This window comes from Staurois parvus, unplaced genomic scaffold, assembly GCF_062004578.1.
Source record: "Staurois parvus isolate SC_StPar_1 unplaced genomic scaffold, SC_StPar_1.0 ptg000022l, whole genome shotgun sequence".
NCBI lineage: Eukaryota > Metazoa > Chordata > Amphibia > Anura > Ranidae > Staurois > Staurois parvus.
In genome coordinates, this window is record NW_028317818.1 from 3469303 (window position 1) to 3493319 (window position 24017).

Below are 24017 nucleotides of genomic sequence, written 5' to 3' on the forward strand. Positions count from 1 at the left end.
TAGTTTTATTGCTTTGTCCCTGTTGAAAGCAAGGGGACATCTCTCTAAGGCTAAGTGCACACTATTGAGTGTATGGAAAGGTGTGTAAGAAGTAATGGCACCCTTGTGCATTGGGAAAGATTGTGCACTTTCCTGTTCACAGTAACACATGGTACTAAAGCACTAAGTGGTTTCCATGCAGCTGTGGTTTTGGAAAAGGGACAGAAGATTTTCCTGCTTTTCCCAGAGGTATATCAGACTATTCAAATGAATAGGCGGCTGCTGTGCTTGTGTAAATGTGGCCACAGGGAACCGCGTAAGTGAGAACCTAGCTGAGCAGAGCCCAGGAAAGCAGTAAAGAACTGACAAGTTTCTAAACTTTTAAGTTATCCTCACTTTATCCAAGACTGAAAAAAAGAAAGTTTTGGTTAGACATTAGAAAAAAAGTGGCAGTTGCAAAGTTTTGAAAAGTTCTAAAAAGAAATATAACCATTAGGTGTCTTCAGTGTTCCATAAAGGCAAAACACAACTGTCACTGGACATTTGCAGATCTGTCCTAGACTTTCCTCTTGGCAACAGCGCAAAATGCACCTATAGACGCATTAACACGTGACAAGTGTTTTTTCTGCCAAAACTCTACTGCACCTGGATGCGCTGGTTTTTTGTTCTGTGCATGGACACATAGGCCATCATGCAGGGGTATTTAGAGGCAAAAAACATAAGAATGCCAGATGCCCCTTACAGCTGTGCTTGATGCCTTAAGGTATGCGGAAGTTGAAATTCAAGTGAAAACTGTTTGGGTTCATGCACATTGCTGCTCCTAAACTGAAGTTTTTGGGGCTTTTGGTGTTTTTGTCTAAGCCCCTGAACGCACCTCAGGAGTTTAGGGGAAGCAGTGTTTAGAGGCAGTCAAATTTGTTCCACTTAGCTTCTGCCAACTCTATCAACTCCTTATCTAACCACTTTATCTTTTGCTCCCTTTATGAACCACTCTCTACCCAACTCTGTCCATGTCATCTTCTGCCCATACACAAAATATAAGTTTGACATTATGAACAAAGGGCCTCCATATGCATGTTCAAAAATGGAGTGTTTTCTTTGAAAGATGTCAGTAAATATACTATTTCCACTTCTGAATATGGCAAAAACTACAGTAATCTTTTTCCAAAACGTAGGGGATGTTTTTAACAAGGAATATGTATTTTACAAACGGGGCAGGTTTAATTCAGTAAAAGTATGTGAAATGATGTATACATTAAGCTCCTAACAAAATTAACCAAACTAAGAATACATTTTGTCCATAACCTCACAATAACCCACAAATGAATCATCACTAATAAATTATGGAAATCTTTGTACATACCTATAACTGGATGATAATTCTTTAATTGTGTCACATCCATTGAATCTTTGCCTTCAGGCACATCTTCAGAACTATCACCCAGAATGAGAGAGGCCTTGTGTTTTTCTCCTTTATTTTCTTTATTTTGTTCATCAGACTCAGCCTTACCAGAAGCTGATGAGCTTTGAGGCAAGCGTGCTCTGAAAACAGCAAAAGACAGTAGACAAAATAACAGAATGAGGTCTAATTTAACTATGAAAGTTTTCAGTTGCAGGCTTGTGTGCTCTACACTCTAACTTACCGGTTCCCTGAAGTAGAATTGGACATACGAAAACGGATTTGTTCAACAGTGCTTTTAACTAAAGGGTCATTTGGATTAATTGATGGATGAACCACAAACTCCACCTGTTAAAATTAATAAGAGATAAAGAATAATAAAATCATTCCATTTCGAGCAAACAATAAAATATCTGTAAAACAGTATAAATCTCCAGGGACAGATTTTTAACTTAAGCCAGGCATAGAAAGATTGAAATTTGGCCAGTTCAGCAAGTACTGGCTAAATTCCGATCCATCCATGAACAGGCAGCTTGTACAGAACAGAAGTCGATCTCTCGACTTACTTCTGTGCAATCAGCCTATCTTTTTTTTTTTTTTCTTTGCTCCATCAGTGTTACTGGCTATGTCCAAATGTTGAAATCTGATGGCAGGAACCCTATCCGAATTTAAGAATATAATTGCTCTGCAGAAGGGATTCCCTGTCAACACCGAGTGTGTTGATAGGGAAATCAAACAATTTTTTTGTTTGTTAAACCTGTTGGTAGAACTCTCAAAAGATTTAAAAAAAAAAAAAACACACTGCATCTGTCAACTCTTTCCTATATTCTTACTACATTTCTATGTTAAACTACTGTATATGTTAAGACCTTAGTTTTGAGATTAAATGATGACTAGACCAAGTACAAACATTATGGCCAATAATGCTGAGGGCTATTTCTGAGAATGCTAGGGTGATATTCTGAAGCTCTTGCATTATTAATACGTGTCATAGACCTGGAACCAGTATACAGATAAGAATATATATTGTATGTAATGTATGCCCTTTCAAACTAGTGAACTTGCATTTTTAGAAGGGGATCAATACAGGTGTTCCTGTATTTCTCCCATGACAGATGCACTTTAAATTAAAACATTTGATTGAATAAATAAAATTTAAGTACACAAATAAAATTCTGTACTAAACTCATGACCCTGCATTCACCATATCTGGTCTCCCACAGTACACATAAATGCAATTATTTTACTAATTAAAAACTGCTAAATACCATTTCTCATCAGCAGTATATAGCAGTCTTGTGACTTCTATCAATGTATGGCTGAGCACTGGTTCAAGTTGTAGCAGAAGTTTTCATTCTTCTCTGAATGTCCTATGAGGCTGCATGACCACTGACTCTCTGTTTGGACAGTGCTGATCGGCCCTGTGCTGATCACGTGCCCTCCCATGAAAAAAAACAAAACAAAAACCCTCTCTAGCAACACACACCAAACTGAGCATATGTAAATTGCCTCTTAGGGCTCTACTATTAGCAGGTGGATTGGGGACTGTGGAAGAAGGGAGGATCAGAGAAGACAGGATCATACAGCCTTTTTTTGTGCACAGTGCGGAAGATTGACTCCTTAGGTTCCACAGTGACTGCATATACAGACTGATTTTACTGTTGTGGGTTTAGTAACGCTTTAAGTTTACTGTTATTTTAATATGTAAATTTCTCTCACACAATTCTTATACTGCAATAAAAATAAAATAAAAAATAAAATCTGCAATCCCAATATAATGTGCAGCAATACAAGTCTGAGACTTTAATATGAACTCAAGCCTCACCTGTTTCTGTCCCATATGCTTCAGTCTCTAGTTCTTGGTGGAAAACTGTGCTGCTGTTTATTTTTCTCCACCCCTATGTGTGCCTCCAAAGGCCATAGCATCAGGCACACTTTCTATCCACAGAAGTTCAGCCTCACGGAAGATCCATTGACTGTCTTTACACTCCCCTTAGATATTAGGGGATGTCAATCACAGCTGTTTTGTCCTATGAGGTGCACACCACTTCCAAAGTGCCAGTTCCATCTGGATGAGAAAGAGTGACTACAGAGCTTGTCCCCCTGCGCACAAGGAATCATAGGAACTGCACCGAAGAGTGTACTTGTAAGTCACTGTATTGCACCTTGTGAGTGAATGCAGTATTTCTCAGGGAACAGAACTAATTTGCTGTGCTCCTTATTGAATTAGGTGATAATATGTGTTGCATTACCCACTTATAGAGATGCAGTAAGGAGTTTGAAAGGGTAGCTCAGTCTAGGGTATTTGATCTGGACTGAAAACACATATAAAACAAACATCATCTGCTTCTCTACTGTTTAATGCTGTGTGTACTAGGATGGTCATATGAATTTTTTAACTCTCCAATTTTAAGTTAAAAAACCTCCCATATAATAAAATAAGGGAAGAAAGCGGCAAAGCATGCCGGTTAAATGGAGCTGGGGGCGGGGGGCATTATAAAATGCCTTTTCTTGAGTCCATTGAAGGACACAGCTTTGATGATAATAAGCAATTTAGGGTTATACTGCTACCTTCAGGAGAAACGGACACTACGCACATAGAAAACCTCTTTGAGGTTATTTGCCTTCCCACCTGCTCACTCATGGTGGTTCTAAAGTCTGGGTGTTTTTTACCTGCATGAAGGTAAAAAACACCCCACTATTTCCCTCCCCCCATTCTCTATACACTTACGCCTGCTGTCTTTTCTCCCCTCTTTTCTTCTTCTCACAGAGACTCAGATCAGGCCAAGCCATACTGTCTGTGTCAATGGACACAGGCACACTGGCTCAGGAGCGAGTCTACAGGTGTGCTTGCTATAAGTGCACAAAGAGAAAAGGAGGAGCCAGGAGCGCTGGTGGGGGGGCCCAGCAGAGAAGGTTTGGGGCTACTTTGTGCAAAACCATGGCACAGAGCAGGTACGTATAGCATGTTTTTTATTTAATAATAATAATTTTAAAAAAATGAGAGGCTCTACAATTACTTAAGCAAATAGTTAAAATAGAAAAAAATAGCAAGGGAAATAAGCCATGTCCCTCAATGCACTCTGACAACAGGGTTATGCAGGGAATTCAAAAATACGATTTTCTGAATCATCCACAGAGCAACCTAGGGACATCTAAAAGCACACTGAACTGAAGGACAAAACAACAAAGGCAAACCAATAGCAAAAAAAAAAAGAAAAAAAACACAACGAGGGCATTCAATGGCCATTTGCAAAACCTTTCACCCAAAACTAGCATCTGCAAAAGCAGACACATGGGCTTTTTCCCTTCTGTATTGCGATTGCAATGCGTCTCTTGCATGGCACTACCACTATTGACAGAATGCCTAGTATTTTTTTTTGTGCTCTGATTGGATGAGGTGGAGAAGCAGGGCAGTGTTGTCCCAATCTCCATCTCATCTAATCAGAGGATGACTTGTATTCAAACAATACAAGACACTCTGTGAATGGCAGCAGTGCCAAGTAAGAGACCTCCACGCTCACTACGCAAAAGGGAATCTGCTCGGCACAGGACCTAGAAGATCGCAGCAATTACTGAAGTAGCAGTGACTACTACAGGGATTGCCACCTTCCACATTGGTCCCTCAGGTATGGGATATGTATGCTTACTGTAACTATGTAACAATGTTAACTATGCACAAAAGATCATACTTAAAGCGGAGCGCCACCCAAAAGGGGAAGTTCTACTTTAAGGCCTCCTCCCCCGCTCCCCATTATGGGGGGTTCTTGAATTTGACAGGAACCCTGGAGGGACCATTCACAAAGTGCAGCGCTATTCGTGCATGCGCAGTGGGCACCCAGCTGTGAAGCCGCAAACTGTCACAGCTGGATGCCAACACTGAAGATGCTGGAGCTAGGGAGAGAGGACGGCCAGTGTGGACACTGCTGGATCGAGGGACAGGTGAGTGTCTGTTTTTTTTTTTTGTTTTGTTTTTTTTTTAAGTCAGCAGCTACAGTTTTTGTAGCTGCTTACTTTAATTTTATTTTTTTTTTACATTTTGACTGGAGCTCCACTTTAACCATCAACTTTAACCATTTACAGATGGCCAATCAGCAGCCTAAGCAGGAAGTAGCACACATGAAGCCTCATTACCAAAACAGAAGTAAAACTTTATCTCTGCTAGGCATTCATAACATTGATTATTCACACATGGGGACAGAAGTACCATGAGTTCCACAAGGAAACCCCAGGAATACTGAAATTCTGTCCTAACTGGTATACAGACTGGTAGTCTCAGGCCTGTTGCAGACATACCTGCATACTTAATGAACTTGGAAAACCTTCACTTCTTGGCTTACTGGAACTTCCGAGAAGTCAAGGTTGTAGCAGACAGAACAACTCTGTACTTAAAGTATAACTAAAGACAAAACGTTATTATTTTTGGATAGAGTAGACAGGGATTACAACATCTGTCAAGTCTTTATTGCTGCCTGGGCCCCAATTAGGGAGATTTACCCTCTCTATTTTTCAATTATCACCAAAACTGAAAGTAAAATAAAATCACAACTTTTGGGCTATCCCCAGAATAGTAAGGGCCCTTTCACACTGAGGAGTTCTTGAAGTGCTTTTGTGTTTAAAAAAAGCCCAAGAAAAGCTCATGAAAAATGCTTCCCTATGTATGTCTATGTAGGTTTTCACACTGGGCGTTGCACTTCCGTTGCGGTATAAAAAATCCTGCTTGCAGCATTTTTGGACCATGTTTGCTCAGTAAAAATAAAAAACTGTGCCAAAAATGCACCCTCCCATTGAAATCAAAGGAAAACTCCTCAAAAACGCAACGAGATGCATTTTTGGGGAATGTTTTAGAGACACATGTCCTTTAAAAAAACATACTGCAAGCACAGCAAAAACGCTGCAAAAATGCATATGTAGTTCTGCAGCGGATCAGTGTGAAAGTGCCCTAACAGAGGAGATATCTTCCAATGGGAACCCTGGTGACAACCAGGGACTTCATCTCACTTCCTGTCTTGGCATAGGGACAGGAAGTGAAGGGAAATCTCCTCTTCTTGGGTCCCCTGCCAGAGTTCCTCGCCTCTCCTTCCTGTCTAGTGCCCCCACAGTAAGCAGCTTGCTATGGGGGCACCCAAGCAGGCTCGCTCCTGAGCCGTTGCTCTGCGTGTCCATTCACACACAGAGCCCTGGCTCAGCCCCACCCAGTCTCTCCTCATTGGCTCACTGGCTATGATTGACAGCAGTGGGAGCCAATGGACCCTGCTGATGTCTCAGCCAATGAGGAGGGAGAGTCCCTGTAGAGCCAAGGCTTGTGCACATCACTGGATCGCTATGAGGCTCAGGTAAGTATTAGAGGATGCTGCTGCACACAGAAGGTTTTTTTACCTTCATGCATAGAATGCATGAAGGTAAAAAACCTTGAGCCTTTATAACGACTTCAAGTATTTGGCCTGAATCTACTAGTTTATTGTAGAAAAAGCTTCAAAAGTACCAAAAATATCAGAGCCGAAGAAATCTCATCCACTCTCCTGAAGTCACTAAGGCTACTTTCACACTGATCCACCACAAAAACCCAGCAAAAATGCACAGATGTTTTTAATGCGCTAAGCGTTTTTTATAGGACATGTAACTCAAAAATCTACACCAAAAACGCTTCTCAAAATGTGTTTTTGAAGCACTTTTCAGGCGTTTTCCATTGAATTCAGGCGTTTTTGGGGCTTTTTTTTTTTTTTTATAACTCACCAAACATGTCCCAAAGATGCTGCAAGCAGGAGTTTCTACAGCGCACCGCAAGCGAAACGTCCCAGTGTGAAAACATACATAGATATACATTCACATACATAGGAAAGCATTTTTCTTGAGCTTTTCAGGTGTTTTCTTTTTTAACACAAAAACACTTCAAAAACTCCTCAATGTGAAAGTAGCCTTAGTGAAACTGAGCAGGTGTAAAGTGGGAGAGGGTTATAGCCTTAACCACTTCCAGTCCGGACACTTTTACCCCCTTCCTATCCAGGCCAATTTTCAGCTTTCAGTGCTATCACACTTTGAATGACAATTGCGCGGTCATGCAACACTGTACCCATATGAATTTGTTAGCATTTTTTTCAGACAGATAAAGCTTTATTTTGGTGGTATTTATTCACCACTGGGATTTTTTATTTTTTTTGCTATGTAAATTAAAATGTCCAAAAATTTTGAAAAAAAGTGTTTTTCTTATAACATTTTGAAAATAAATAGTATTTCATCATAAATCTTGGCCAAAATGTATTCCGTTATATTTTTAGTAAAAAAAATAACCCAAATTAGTTTATAACCAAAAAGTATAATTTTTAAACATTTTAAAAAATTTATTTTTTTATATTATTTATTCATTTATTTTTTTACATACTGTCACCCTAGCAGTACAGTGTCACCATAAAGGATGTAAAAGCAATTATTTCTCCTCTCTAGCTGCATTCTTGCAGCCACTGAGAACTACTGAGTGAGCTGTGATTGGTCACAGCTTGTCACATGGTACGAGGCTGTTGTGAATAGCCTTGTACTATGTGACCTCTGTGATCATTCACAGATTTCACACGTAGTAAGCAATGATGTCACAAGTGACATCTTGCTTACTACTCTGCATGTGATCACTGATTGGCCAATCAATGATCACATGATTGGGACCTCGTACAGAGGTCCCGTCCGACGATCGGTGTTCCACTGTGTCCGGAAGACACAGTGGGCACCGGATCGCGGTGCTGCGCGCTCCCAGGGAGCGCGCACAAGCAGGGTGCTGGGAGGCCGTTTATAAATGGCCACCCGACCCTGCACTGCCACCGTCTGGCCGTTTATATACAACGGACGGACGGGAGATGGTTAAGAAGGCTGGCTTTAGTGTTCCATGTGCCTAGTGTCAATTTCCCAGTAGGTGGCAGTACAACCCTAAGCTGATTATTATTAACCACTTGAGCCCCAGCCACTGCATCAAAACGTTTGCAGGGGGGCACGGCTGCGCAAAACCATGTTTTAAAACGTGGTTTTGCAAAACAGATAGGGGGCGAGCGTGAGGCGCACGCCTGCCCTACCTGTCCCACGGGAGTTAGCAGCGGGTCTCAGCCACTGGGTCACGGCCGGTCCGTTAGCGGCAATCGCTGACAGTGACCAGGGCTGCATTGTTTACACACAGCCCTGCTCTCTGTCAGTTGCCTGTCAGCTCCTGACAAGCTGTTCGGGACAGAAGAGTTTATCTGTCCTGATCAGCGTGTCTCCCTGCAGTACACACCCCCGCCCCCTAGTAAAACACTCCCCTCACACAGTTAACCCAGTCAGTGAAAAAAATGTTAACTCCTTCCTCCCCAGTGCCATTAGTACAGTGTCAGTTGGTTTGTTTTTCACTGATCACTGTATTGATGTCACTGGGGATGTCAGTGACCCCAAGTCAGTTCCCCCCAGTGTCAAAATGTCCCCCGCAGTCCCGCCATAAGTCGCTGATCGCCGCCATAAGTCGCTGATCGCCGCCATTATTAGTATAAAAAAAATTAAAAATCCCAGTATCTTTCCCGCCATTTGTAAACGCTATAACTTTCATGTAAACCAATTAATTTACACGTATTGGGATTTTTTTTAGCAAAGACATGTCGCAGAATGCATTTTGGACAAAATTTGTGACAAAATTTGATTTTTTAATTTTTTTTTACTGGACATGTTTTATAGCAAAAAGTCCAAAAAAATTTTTTTTTTCCTCAAAATTGTCAGGCTTTTTTTTTATAGCGCAAAAAATTAAAAACGCACAGACGATCAAATACCTCCGAAAGAAAGCTCAATTTGTGGGGAAAAAAAGGACGTAAATTTAATTTGGGTGCAGTGTTGCATGACTGCGCAATTGTCAGTGAAAGTAATGCAGCGCTGTAACACAAACCTCTTCTGTAACCGCTTCCTGACCACCCTACAGCAGAAATACTGCTACAGGGCGGCATAGGTACGCAAAATCACACACACATATATATATATACATATATATATATATATATATATATATATATACACACACACATATACGTGAGTCGCGCTCCCGTGGTTTTCACACCCCTCCCAGATAGCGTCAGATTGCCCGTCAGTACATCAGTCATCACATTTAACCCCTTGATTGCCAGGAACACGCTCATGTACAATAATCCTCCATTGCTAGTATAGCGTCTGAACTGGTCAATATCTTTGATCAAGTCAGTACTATACCAGCGTTCACATTAATATAGCGTCCACAAAAAGGCAGCGTTAGCGGGATCAGCCCCGGCACCTGTCAGCACCTGCGTTTAGCCCCTACGCTTACCCCCCCCTTCTACCCCAGCAAGTGCAGTGTCAGTAGGTCATTGTCACTTGATACATTGCACACAAAACCGCAGTGTTCGCAGAATCAGGCCTGATCTCTGTTAGCACTTGCCGGTAAATTTTGATGACTCTCATATGCAGCAGAGTGCCAGTACTAGTGCCGCTCTACCTTTTGGTGAACTGGCGAGTACCAGCGGTCTAGTACATCCTGGTCTTTCACATACCTCCTTGATTGTTGGAGCTGTTTTTCACGGAATATCTGTATGCGTTGATCGTGGATCAAAGCAGTTTATATGCACAACAATTTATCGCCGCCAACCCAAATTCAAACCTTGCCAGACCATTCGCATGGAAACTCATTACGGTTTTCAAATTAACATTTTTTTTGGGCCTAACCCTCAACATGGGCATTTCTAAAAGAAATGAATTTCGGTTGTATTGGTCTGCAGACCCGATTCATCATATTCCGTGTTCTCTGCTGCCATGGCCAGGCATAGATAAGAGAGTATAATGTGCTTTATGCATTTCAGCGACAATACACTCTGTCATCCTCGGGGTGACCCTGAATTTGACCGGCTTCACAAAATGCAGCCCCTCGCAAATCACCTTAACCTAAAATTTGCAGATGTCTATACTCCCCAGCAAAACATCTGCGTTGAGGAGTCCCTTATTAATTTTTCTGGCCGCCTTGCATTCAAACAATTTCTTCCCTGCAAGCGTACCAGATATGGGGTCAAGATGTAGAAGACCTGTGAGAGGACAACAGGCTATACTTATAAGTTTTGGATTTACGAGGGAAAAGATAGTCACGTGTAGCCCCCCGGATGCCCAGACTACATGGGGAGCAGTGGCAAGATAGTTTGGGACTTGGTGTCATCCTTTATCCATATGGGGTACCACTTATACATGGACAATTTTTATTCAAGCGTGCCACTATTTAGACATTTATTCAATCTTGGAACTGGCACTTGTGGCAAAGTGTGACCTAATGTGTGCCCACCATTAGAAGTGGGTGGATGCAGGGCTGTATATTCTAATGGTGGGCATACTACACACTTTTTCTGGCAGAGATTTCTTCTCATTTTTTCATTCATTCCACAGGCTGCATACCAGAAAAAAAAAGAGCATAGCATATATAACCAACAAGGACCGGCGATGTACTGGTACATCACTGGAATTTCAATGGTTATACCAGGATGATGCCTACAGCTGCAGGCATCATCCTGGTATCGTTTTTTTAGCCGGCGATCGGCTTTCATGTAAAAGCAATCCTAATGGCTAATTAGCTGCAAGATTGCTTTTACAAGCAGTGGGAGATGATGCCCCCCCTCCCCCATTGCCTTCCACGGGCTTCTCAGGCAGTCCCGTGCCATCAGGGGAACCTGAGAATGCAGCCGGTGTTTCTGCCAGCTGACCATAGAGCTGAATGGAGACCAGAGTGGTGCCAATCATTTCTATAGTCTAAGAATTCGGAAGCTACAAGCATTTCATCACTTCAGTTTTGCAGGATATAAACAGCGCCATTTGTAAATTGGGAAAGCATCTGATCACACCGATTTTGGTTTGATTAGATAATGTAAGGGCAGAGGAGATATCTAGAGTCTGTAAATCTAAAATGGTAGCTTTTAAAGGCTTTTAAAGCTCTGCCTATGGATATTAAAAATGTTTGCAGTTTGTCGCCATTGCACGGGCATGCGCAGTTTTAAAGCATGTCATGTTTGGTATCTATTTACTCAGCATACCATTATCTTTTATACCAAACAATTGGCCAATATATTGTGTTTTTGTGCATTAAAAGTAAAAAAAGTGAATTTTTAAAAAAAAATTTGCTTTTGAAAAATCGCTGCGCGAGTACTATGTGCCATTTTATTCACTAGGGTGTCTGCTTTGAAAAAATATATAATGTTTGGGGGTTTAAATTAATTTCCTAGCAAAAAATACTGATCTTTTTCATGTGAACAGAAAGGCTTGGTCTTCAGGTAATTAGAAGAGTGAATGATGTGTGGCATAAACTTCTAATGCTTGCCATAAAACGCCCCCACCCCCCAAAACGACCCCTTTTTGGAAAGTAGTCACCTCAAACTATTTGCTGAGAGGAATGTTGATTCAATAAAAGAATTTATTTTTTTACCACAAGTTTTTGGAAAATGAGAAAAATAAATATATATATATATTTTTTTACACAAAATTGTCACTTAAATGATTTACTGCTCACACATGCCATGGGTATATGTGGAATTACTCCCCAAAATTAATTTTGCTACTTCTCCCGAGTATGGGGGTACCACATGTGAGAGACTTTTTGGCAGTCTAGCCAAGTACGGGACCCCAAAATCCAATAATCCAATCCAAAAATCCACCTTCAGGCTTTTAAAGGGCTTTATTTCCTCATTACACTTCCAGACTACCTATCACAGTTTCGGAGGCCCTGAAATGCCAGGATAGCACCTAAACCCCCCAAATTACCCCTTTTTGGAAAGTAGACGCCCCAAGGAATTTGATAAAAAGCACGGTAAGTATTTTGCAGATCTCATTTGTTGCCACAAGGTTTTGGAAAATGAAGAAAAAAAAACTAAAACATATTTTTTCTATTTTTTTTATATTTCATAACCTTGTGAGAAAAAAATGATATCTGCAAAATACTCACCATGCCTCTTTTTAAATTCCTTGGGGTGTCTACTTTCCAGAAAGGGGTCATTTGGGTGGGTTTGGGGCTATCCTGGCATGTTTGGGCCTTTGAAACTGTGATAGGTAGTGAGGAAGTGTAATGAGGAAGTTACGCACCTTCAGGCTTTCAAAGTGGTCACAGGCTCCTGTATGTAGCTAGGCTCCCAAAAAGTCTCACACATGTGGTATCCCCATGCTCAGTAGAAGTAGCAGAATGTATTTTGGGGTGTAATTCCACATATACCCATGGCTTGTGCGAGAAATAAATCATATAAATGACAACTTTGTGTAAAAAAAAAAGTTTTTGTCATTTTCCAGAAACTTGTGGAAAAAAAATAAATCTTCCATGGACTCAATATGCCTCTCAGCAGATAGCTTAGGGTGTCTAATTTCCGAAAAGGGGTCATTTGAGGGTGTTTGTACTATCCTGGTATTTTAGCACCTCAAGAAATGTGATGGGCAGTCAGAAAGTAAAAGCTATGTAAATTCCATTATCTATACCACAGTTTGTAGACACTATAACTTTTACAAAAAGCAATCAATATTGGGATTTTTTTTAACCAAAACATGTAGCAGAATACATTTTGGACTAAATTTATGATGAAATTTTAGTTTTTTTAGATATTTTTTTATGATTTTTTTCCTTCAAAACGTTTTCTGGTTGTAGCGCCAAAAATAAAAAGTGCACAGGTGATCAAATACCACCAAAAGAATGCTCTATTTGTGTTAAAAAAAGGACATAAATTTAATTTATGTACCGTATTGCATGACAGCGGAATTGTCCGTTAAACTAGCGCAGCGCAGTATAGCAAAAAAGGGGTGTAAATTGCAGCATCTATACCATAGTTTGTAGATGCTATAACTTTCACACAAAGCAATCAATATACACTTATTGGGATTTTTTTTAACAAAAACATGTGGCAGAATACATTTTGGCCTAAATTTATAACTAACTCTGAGTTTACTATACAGTTGCAAGAAAAAGTATGTGAACCCCTTGGGATTACGTGGAGTTTTGCATGAATCGGGCATAAAATGTGCTCTGAACGTCATCTAAGTCACAACAATAGAAGAACACAGTCTGCTGAACATAATACTACACAAACATTAGATGTTGCCATGGTTTAATTGCACATAACATGTAAACATTCACAGTGCAGGGAGGAAAAAGTATGTGAACCTTTGGACTTAATAACTGGTTGACCCTCCTTTGGCAGCAATAACCTCAACCAAACGTTTCCTGTAGTTGCAGATCAGACCTGCACAACGATCTAGAGTAATTTTGGACCACTCCTCTTCACAAAACTGTTTCAGTGTAGCAATATTCTTGGGATGTCTGTTGTGAATTGCTCTCTTAAGGTCATGCCACAGCATTTCAATCGGGTTGAGATCAGGACTCTGACTGGGCCACTCCAGAAGGCGTATTCTGTGCTGTTGCAGCCATTGTTTTGTTGAATTACTTGTATGCTTTGGGTCATTGTCCTGTTCCATCACCCATCCTCTGTGGAGCTTCAGTTGGCGGACAGATGGTCGTACGTTTTCCTGCAAAATGTCTTGATAAACTCTGGAATTCATTTTCCCATCAATGACAACAATCCGTCCAGGCCCTGAGGCAGCAAAGCAGCCCCAAACCATGATGCTCCCTCCGCCATGTTTTACAGTGGGGATGAGGTTTTGATGTTGGTGTGCTGTGCCTTTTTTTCTCCACACATAGTGTTGTGTGTTCTTCCCAAACAACTCAATCTTGGTTTCATCTGTCCACAGTATATTTTGCTAGTAGTGCTGTGGAACATCCAGGTGCTCTTTTGCAAACTTCAAACATGCTGCAATATTCTTTTTGGACAGCAATGGCTTCCTCCGTGGTGTCCTCCCATGTACTCCATTCTTGTTTAATGTTTTCCTTATTGTAGATGTGTCAACAAAAATGTTAGCATGTGCCAGAGATTTCTGTAGGTCTTTAGCTGACACTCTGGGATTTTTCTTTACCTCATGCAGCATTCTGCGCTGTGCTCTTGCAGTCATTTTTACATGACGACCACGCCTAGGGAGAGTAGCAACAGTGCTAAACTTTCTCCATTTGTAGACAGTCTGTCTTACCGTGGACGCATGAACATCAAGGCTTTTGGAGATACTTTTGTAACCCTTTCCAGCTTCATGCAAGTCAACAATTCTTGATCGTAAGTCTTCTGAGAGCTCTTTTCTGCGAGGCATGGTTCACATCAGACAGTGAAACCAGTAAACCCAAAACAGGTGTGTGTTTTTTAAGGGCAGGACAGCTGTCAGCAACACATCCAATATCATCACACTGATTGGAGTCAAGGTTGGCTCATTCCTGGCTCCAATTAGCTCTGGGAGAAGTCATTAAGCTAGGGCCTCACATACGTTTTCCTCCCTGCACTGTGAATGTTTACATGTTATGTGCAATTAAACCATGGCAACATCTAATGTTTGTGTAGTATTATGTTCAGCAGACTGTGTTCTTCTATTGTTGTGACTTAGATGACGTTCAGAGCACATTTTATGCCCAATTCATGCAAAATTCCACGTAATCCCAAGGAGTTCACATACTTTTTCTTGCAACTGTATATTTTTTTATAGCTGAAAGAAATATCATTTTTCTTCAAAATATTTGGTCTTTTTTGTTTACAGCGTGAAAAATAAAAAGCGCACAGGTGATCAAATACCACCGAAAGAAAGCTCTATTTGTGTGAAAAAAAGGACGTAAATTTCGTTTAGGTGCAGCATTGCATGACCGCACAATTATCAGTTGAATTAGTGCAGCGCCGAGTAGCAAAAAGAGGCCTGGTCATTAACCACTTGCCTACCAGGCACTTATACCCCCTTATTTACCAGGCCAATTTTCAGCTTTCAGCGCTGCCGCATTTTGATTGACAATTGCGCGGTCATGCAACATTGTACCCATATGAAATTTTGATCATTTTTCTCACAAATAGAGCTTTCTTTTGGTGGTATTTAATCGCCACTGGGCGATTTACTTTTTGCGCTATAAATAAAAAAAGTGCAAAAAATTTGAAAAAAAAAAAAAGTTTCTTTGTTTCTATTATAAAATTTTTCAAACAGGTATTTTTTCTCCTTCACTGATGTGCGTTGATGAGGCAGCACTGATGGGCACTGATAGGCAGCACTAATGAGGTGGCACGGATAGGCGGCACTGATAGACAGCACTAATGAGGTGTCACGGATAGGCGGCACTAATATGCAGCACTGATAGGCGGCACTGATAGGTGACACTGATGATGGGTACTGATAGATGCCACTGACTGGCATCACTGCTGGGCACTGACTGGCGGCACTGACTGGCACAATCCCTGGGCACTGACTGGTGGCACTGACTGGCAGCACTGCTGGGCTGCACTGATGGGTGGCACTGGTGGGCAGCACTGGTGGGTGGGCACAGGTGGGTGGCACTGGTGGGCACAGGTGGATGGGCACAGGTGGGTGGCACTGCTGGGCACAGGTAGGTGGCACTTCTGGGCACAGGTGTGTGACACTGCAGAGTGGCACAGGTGGGTGCACTGCTGGGCACAGGTGGGTGATCTGCTGGGCACAGGTGGGCGGAGCTAGTGGGCGCACTGCTGGGCACAGGTGGGCGGAACTTGCGGGTGCCACTGCTGGGCACCGATCATCAGGGCACTGATCATCAGTGCCCTGATGATCGGTGCCGATCCCCGCTCTGACAACTGCCGGTTCTCGGCAGTACTTTCCTCACGATCTGACAGCGTGAGGAAAGTGCAGCCGAGAACCGGCACTTGCATTTCCCTCTGATCAGCGTGTCATTGGACACCGCTGATCACGTGGTAAAAGGCCGCTGTGATTGGCCTTTTACCACATCACGTGATCAGCTGTGTCCGTAGGACACAGCGATCACGGAGATCGCCGGGTGCGCGCCTCCTGGGGCGCGCAGGAGAGCGCGTTCTGGGAGGACGTCATATGACGTCCACTCAGAACTGGCCTGCCGCAGTGCAGCCGTCATTCGGCTATCTGCGGTCGGCAACTAGTTAAGGGGGGTAAATCCTCGGGAGCTCAAGTGGTTAAAGCTGTATCCCTCAATAGAAGATATAGACTGACGCAGATTGGAGTTTTGTTATTTTAATGAACTGTGCTCTCATTTTATTGCTTACTATACGTTTTCATCAAAATAGGGGGGAGCAATTTGCTGTGCCAGCTTATTCCACAATATCTAAATTTAACAAACTTGATTTCAGTAAAAAAAACCTGAGTAAAAGATACTTACCTTTTTTCTAATTCCATCCTGCACCACCACAGTACGATAAAGCCTAACCAGACCCTCTTGAGACAGTTTATGTACCAATCTAACAATGGATTTTTTGCAGCATTTAGTAGGTACACCCTCCAGCCTTTCCTGTTCTACAATCATTTTCTGGAGACTGCAAAACAAAATATGCAAAATAGATAATTATAATAGACAAAATATTACACAGTAAAGAAATGAGACATTTTCAAAACTTAAGCTTGTAATGCACATCTAATCACCAAACTGATTATTCCCAACCTCTCTAAAAGAAAACAAAACACAAAAAAACATGGCTTTGGAATTTAGAATGCTAGGCTAACCATGAATATTAAACAGCAGTTATAGTGATTGTAAAAAAAAAAAAAAAAGCTTCTGTTCCTTTAAAGCATGATCAATAGCATAATGCTTCTGCAGTGTAATCTGTCCAATTCTACATTCCCCTATGTGTACTGACCATGGTAATCATGGCTGCTGATCCATGATACCGTGGTCAGTTTAACGTGCCTCTGTCATCCCGCTGTGTGTACACAGTCTCTTCCTTTCCCCCCTTTCCTCACTGCCAGTTTATTTTTAGTCTGTGTGTGGGAGCAGATCTCCAAACCCACCCTTTCCCTCCCCACCTGTCGCTATTCCCTGTGGCTTTAAAGGAACATTTACAAATAACTGGCATCCCCTCTGTTGTATAACATATAAAGTACGGTGTGTCAGTTTTTTTTTAAATTACAATCCTAAATACCTTCTTGCACAGCAAATCTGTGCAGTCACATGATCTCCCTCTGCTGGCTCGCTAAAGTCAGAGGGGAATCTCAGCCCCTTCCCTCTGCTCTCCTTAGATCAGGAAAGAAGAGCAGAGGGAGGTCACGTGACTTCACAGCAGAGTATATCTTGCTATAACAGAGAGGATGCCAGTTATTTACAAATCTGACTTTTTCAACCACTTAAAATGTGCAGTCATGGTCAGACCATCCTCAAGACAGAAAATTCCTCAAGCACCGCACAGTGCTTTATCATTTGCCAAACTTGGCTTTTTTTGATCTAGGAAGTTTATGGCAATGAAGATAAGAAGAAATGATTAGACACTGTTGCTATCACTTTTCGTTGGAGGAAGGATGAGGGATCAGAACAAGTTTCTTGCCAACTGACATTAAATCATCACCTGATGCAGCAGAGAATGGTCAAATCAGGTAACACACTGTGATCTGATGAATGTTTGAATTGCATTCACAGTTGCAATGACAATGACACCCTATAGAAGTATCCACCCGAAGCTGACAGATTAGTATGAAGTAGAAGTTTCCTAGTTGCATCCTACAGCAAAAGCCATGGTCCGCAGAGAGCTTCCAAAGCATCAGAGGGATCTCATTGTTAAAAGGTATCAGTCAGGAGAAGGGTACAAAAGAATTTCCAAGGCATTATATATACCATGGAACACAGTGAAGACAGTCATCAAGTGAAGAAAATATGGGGCCGCAGTGACATTACCAAGAATTAGACGTCCCCCCAAAATTGATGAAAAGAGGAGACGAAAACTGGTCTGGGAAGCTGCCAAGAGGCCTACAGCAACATTAAAGGAGCTGTAGAAATATCTGGCAAGCACTGGCTGTGTGGTACATGTGACAACAATATCCCGTATTATTCATTTGTCTGGGCTATGGGGTAGAGTGGCTAGACGGAAGCCATTTTTTTACAAAGAAAAACATCCAAGCCCGGCTAAATTTTGCAAAAACATAGCTGAAGTCTTCCAAAAGCATGTGGGAAAATGTGTAATGGTATGATGAAACCAAGGTTGAACTTTTTGGCCATAATTCCAAAAGATATGTTTAGTGAAAAAACAATACTGCACTTCATCAAAAGAACACAATACCCACGGTGAAGCATGGTGGTGGCAGCATCATGCTTTGGGGCTGTTTTTCTTCAGCTGAAACTGGGGCCTTAGTCAAGGTAGAGGGAATTATGAACAGTTCCAAATACCAGTCAATATTGGCACAATACCTTCAGGCTTCTGCTAGGAAGCTGAACTTGAAGAGGAACATCATCTTTCGGCATGACAACACCCCAAAGCATCTAAATCAACAAAGGAATGGCTTCACCAGAAGAAGATGAACGTTTTGGAATGGTCCAGCCAGAGCCCAGACCTGACCTGATCGAAAATCTATGGGGTGATCTGAAGAGAGCTGTGCACAAGAGATGCCCTCGCAATCTGACTGATTTGGAGTGTTTTTGCAAGGAAGAGTGGGCAAATATTGTGGGCAAGTCAAGATGTGCCATGCTGATAGACTCATACCCAAAAAAAACAGTGCTGTAATAAAATCAAAAGGTGCTTCAACAAAGTAATAGTTTAAGGGTGTGCACACTTATGAAACCATATTATTTTAGTATTTTATTTTTACTTCCCTCCACCTAAAAGATTTCAGTTTGTTGTTCAACTGAGTTGTACAGTTTATAGGTTATATTAAAGGTCTTAAATGAATTATCTTTGTCTCATTTATTTACATCACAGAAACCTGACATTTTAACAGGGGTGTGAATGAGAGCAGCCAGAGCCAATGGGGAGGATGGGTCCCCAGACTGCAGAGGTTGTCGAGAACATTGCTGGATCAGAGGCGCTCAGGTAAGGACTGGGGGGGGGGGTGTTCACACAAAAGGTTTTTTACCCTCATGCATAAAATATATGAAGGTAAAAAATCTTGAGCCCTTGGAACCACTTTAACCGTTTCAATACCGTGCAATTTTACACCTTCCTGCCCAGGCCATTTTTCAGGTTTCAGCGCTCTCACACTTTGAATGACAATTGCGCAGTCATAAAACACTGTACCCAAACTAAAATTTTATCATTTTCTTCACACAACTAGAGCTTTCTTTTGGTGGTATTTAATCACCACTGGGGTTTTTATTTTTTGCTAAATTAACAAAAAAAGACCAAACATTTTGAAAAAAAAACACCTTTTTCTTTGTTTCTGTTATAAAAGTTTACAAATAAATAATTGTTCCTCATAAATTTAGTCCGAGATGTATTCTGCTACATGTCTTTGGTGAAAATAACCCAAATTAGGATGTATTTTTTAGTTTTTAAGAAAGTTATAGAGTTCACAAACTATTGTATAGATCTGAATATTGATCAATCCTGAAGTACTGATGGCCAATCTAATTTCTTGAGGTCCAAGAATGTCAGAATAGTACAGATATCCCCAAATGACCACTTTTTGCAGCGTAGACAGTCCGACGTACTTCATAAGAGGCATGGCGAGTTTTTTGAAGTTGTATTTTTTTGTCATAATTTTTCGGAAAATGAAAAAATTTATTTTCACTATTTTTTTTTTACATACTGTCACCAGTGCAGTACAGCGTCATCATATAACTGGCATGGCAGTGAACAGGGACACTGACTGGTGACAGTATGAAAAAAAATATATATATATATTTTTTTTTAATTTTTTTTTATTTTTTTATTATATTAAATTTTTTATTACATTTTGTTTTATTTTTTTTAAGATTTTTTTTCATATTTTACTATGACCAAAATAGTACAATGTTACCATAGTAACATTGTACTACTTTGGGGAAGTGATCAGTATTTTTTTTTTTTTTACACAATTTTCTTATAGCAAAGAATTACTTTGCTATAAGCAAGCATTTACCTGAATGAAATCGATTCATTCAGCTTTTTTTTTTTTTTTGTGCTTAGCTGTGATTTGGTCACAGCTAATCACATGACATGTGCATGTGATTAGCTGTGACCATTCACAGCTAGGCACTAGTATACAATGGATGGCATCATGAATGAAGCCATCCATTGTATACAACTGTCATGTGACCTGCTGTGATTGGTCACAGCAGGTCACATGGTACCAGCAACGGGAGCCGGTACTCGGATCTGTCATCGGCCGTGTCCAAGGTGCACGGCCGGTGACAGATCGCACTGCTGCGCCGCTCTGCACTAGCGCAAATGGCGCATGTGCGGGAGCACGCCAAATGGCGTGCACCCGGAATGCAGATACACATCTGAAGCCGCCAAACGTCCATTGGCCGGGCGGCTAATGGTTAAGGGTGCAGAATTTTTAAGCCAAAGGATTATCAGACTCTTACCAGTTCATATCTATCTGCAGCTGCTGAACATGCAATGTTATAGACAATGTTGACTTTAACTACAGATCTACAACAATTCTGATAAAATCAGAAACAGGTCCTTGTTATGGAGAGATTTGGGATCGAGTGTATAGCCACTCTAATCATTTCTACATAAAAGAGCATCGCTGGCTGAAAGTTTTGAAACCAGGATGATGCCTGTAGCTGCAGGCATCACCCTGGTATAACCATGTAAACCCCAGGACGTCATATGACATCCACACAGGGGAAAGTGGTTAAAAAAACACTCATGATAAAATAAAATTAGTGCTAAAACAAAAGCACAAACAAATCAACATATTTAAAGTGGAAAAAGAGCTCTAAATGCCCCAACCTCACCATATATCTGTCAGGATGTTTGACCGATTAATGAAGTCAGTGATATTGATAGTTTCATCGATTGACGCATACCAGTGCATTCAATAGAAAAATAAATGAGTCAAATGATTAAGCTGCCCAGTTAATTATTCCCAGGATTCGTTGCTCTGTGCAGATATTTTTTTAAGCACAATAAAATTGTGTGAAAGAATTGACTATGAAACTAGAAGAAAATTAGGATTTATTTTATAATCAAGTCACTTAACACAAATAACAATAGTATGGATAGTGTGAAACAGACACTGAGATATTGATAACAAATTACCTCAATTTACCCCGGAAAACATATGTATATACCTGGGGACTATAATAAATCAAATAATCAATTTCCTCCTGGAGATAACAAAAAACCAGCTATAACGAAACCTAGCAGACAATCTGTGTTTCACCGACTATACCCATTATTCCCCTGCAGCAGGATTAAAGGGCAGAGTCTGTCTTAGGCTGGCCATACACTATACAATTTTCTGCCCAATTTCCTTTAGATTTACCTTCAACTATGTAGTACAAGAGCCTGCCTAATTGGATACAATTGAAAGTGTTGTTAGGTTTGACATCATATTATATGGTTTTTGGTAAATCTAAACCAAAAATCTCAAGAAAATTGTATAATGTATGGCCAGCCTTAGTTGTGCCAACACAGCAAAAAAAAGTTTAAAAAATGCAATTATCTAACTCTAGAGGTTATGGTATAGAAAGCGGCATATTAAATTAAACCAGCAAAAACAAATGAAATCGGATTATTAATTAATACAGACAAGAATCATCTCAATATTCACACAATGTTAGTTTCCCTCTGTGACAGATCCAACCGGGATAGCTCCTCTGCTTGGGAAAGAAATATTTATCAAAAATCTCCCTCAAGAAATCTATGAAGATAAATTAATTTCACTTTTTCTGACTGCTGGAACATGGAGTTTTGTCTTATGATGAATTCTCTAGTAGATAGATTACACACATGAAAGCCAAATGCCTGAAAGAAAGCATGTGTAATGTACTTTGTGTATCCAGGGTTGCAATTGCTGGACTTTCTGGGGTGGGCTTTCTAACTGTTCTGGGTGTCTGGCTGTTGATTAGCTTACTGTTAATATGATAACTGTTTACCCTAGGTTCACACCTAAGCATATTCCGCAGCGTTTGCAGAAACGCAGTACAGTCCATTTAACATAATTTCCTATGGGACATGTTCACATCTCTGCGCTTACCCGATGCGTTTTTTGGAAAGGGTCAGGGACTTTTTTGAACGCAAAAAGCTGCATTTTTGGTTCTATAGACTTCAATGGAAACGCTTCAGAAAAGCATGTAGTGCGTTTTTGCTGTGTTTTAAATCTGCCAAGCAACAAGAAAAAAACAAACACGTCAAAAACGCGTAAAAGCCTCAGGTGCAAAAACGCAACACAAAACGCAATGCAGAGACAGCTCACACATAACCTGCATAGTTGTGAACTTAGCCTAAATTAGGTTACTGTTATCTGCGAGCTGGTTATTAGATGTACTGATGATATTACCGCTTAAAGTTTGCATTGTTTAGGAGAATGTGATCAAACTCCTATCTGATTTTGTGTGGTATTAATCCTGTGTAAATTTTCAATAAAGCGAGTTCCTGCTTGCACCGAAGCTAGTGTTGTCTAGTTCTTGGGTGCAATGCCCAGCTATAATACCTTGTTGCTGTGTCTCAGCAGCAAGGGAGAAGTTCTCTGACAGGAGCACCTAGTCGGGGTGCCAGGCAGTCCGTCACACCCTCAAAGGCAGATGAAATGGATCGCTTGGAATGAATGGATGAGGCCTTAAGATGGCTGCCAACCAAATCCTCAAAATGGCTACCAATGGATTGGAGATAGATGACAAGCAAAATGGAATCTGTCTTTCAAGATGGAGCAGATCTAAGATGGAGCTGAACTTTAATATGGAGACCCTAAATGATGATGGTGCCTCTGGAGATGAATGATATGTCTCCCTATGATGTGTCTCCCTCCTCTCTCTGAGCAACCTTATTTATCTTCCCAGAAACTATTTAATCAAGGGATCCCCCCAGAGGTTGTAGTTTGTAATATTTACCCACTCGTAATTGGAGGGTGGCAATACCAACTATTTGTTTGTACAAACAATAGCTTAAAGTGGTTGTAAAGGCTCAAAGTTTTTTACCTTCATGCATTCTTTGCATGAAGGTAAAAAACCTTCTGTGTGCAGCAGCCCCCCCCTAATACTTACCTGAGCTTGATCCTCATCCATCGCTATGCCTGGGAGCCTTGGCTGTCCCAGGACTCTCTCTCCTCACTGGCTGAGACAGCAGCAGGAGCCATTGACTACCACTGCTGTCAATCACAGCCAGTGAGCCAATGAGGAGAAAGCAGGGGGTGGGATTGAGCCACGGCTCCATGTGTGTTATTGAAGCATAGAACCGGGCTTGGGAGCGAACAGGCACCAGTGCCCTCATAGCAAACGTTTTGCTATTGGGGACACTGGTTAATGGGGGGGGGAGCCAGGAGCGCCAGCAAGGAACTCAAGAAGAAGAGGATCGGGGCTGCTCTGTGAAAAACCACTGCACAAAGCAAGTAAGTATGGCCTGTTTGGCTTTATTGGATTCAATATTTATATAATAAACCAATTTTATCCTTATATTGATTCAACTATGTTGTTTTATTTAGAGAGTATATAGATCTATCCCTCCAAGGATTTTGTGGCATTATAAGTTATTTTTAATCTTTTGGTATATTACCATCTAAACATGAAACCTTGACTAAAAGGATGGATTTTTTTTATACACCGATCCATGTTAAAATATTAATTATGTTTTTAAAATATTTTGTATACACTGTATACTATTTCCATCTTCTCAGCATGTCTATATTATGAAACACACATTTCTCATGATACTGATTATAATCA

General features: G+C 40.9%; 1 protein-coding gene across 2 annotated transcripts in view; it reads right to left on the reverse strand.

The window, feature by feature from the left end:
- Positions 1–24017, reverse strand: part of GTF3C1 (general transcription factor IIIC subunit 1) — a 199708-nt gene that overhangs the window by 113461 nt on the left and 62230 nt on the right. For both annotated transcript variants that reach the window (XM_089691990.1, XM_089691993.1), the window contains 3 exons: positions 16605–16758; positions 1623–1726; positions 1343–1521 (listed from right to left, as the gene is read on the reverse strand). In XM_089691990.1, coding sequence (XP_089548116.1) covers positions 1343–1521; positions 1623–1726; positions 16605–16758 — 437 coding nt within the window. The remainder of the gene's footprint in view (positions 1–1342; positions 1522–1622; positions 1727–16604; positions 16759–24017) is intronic.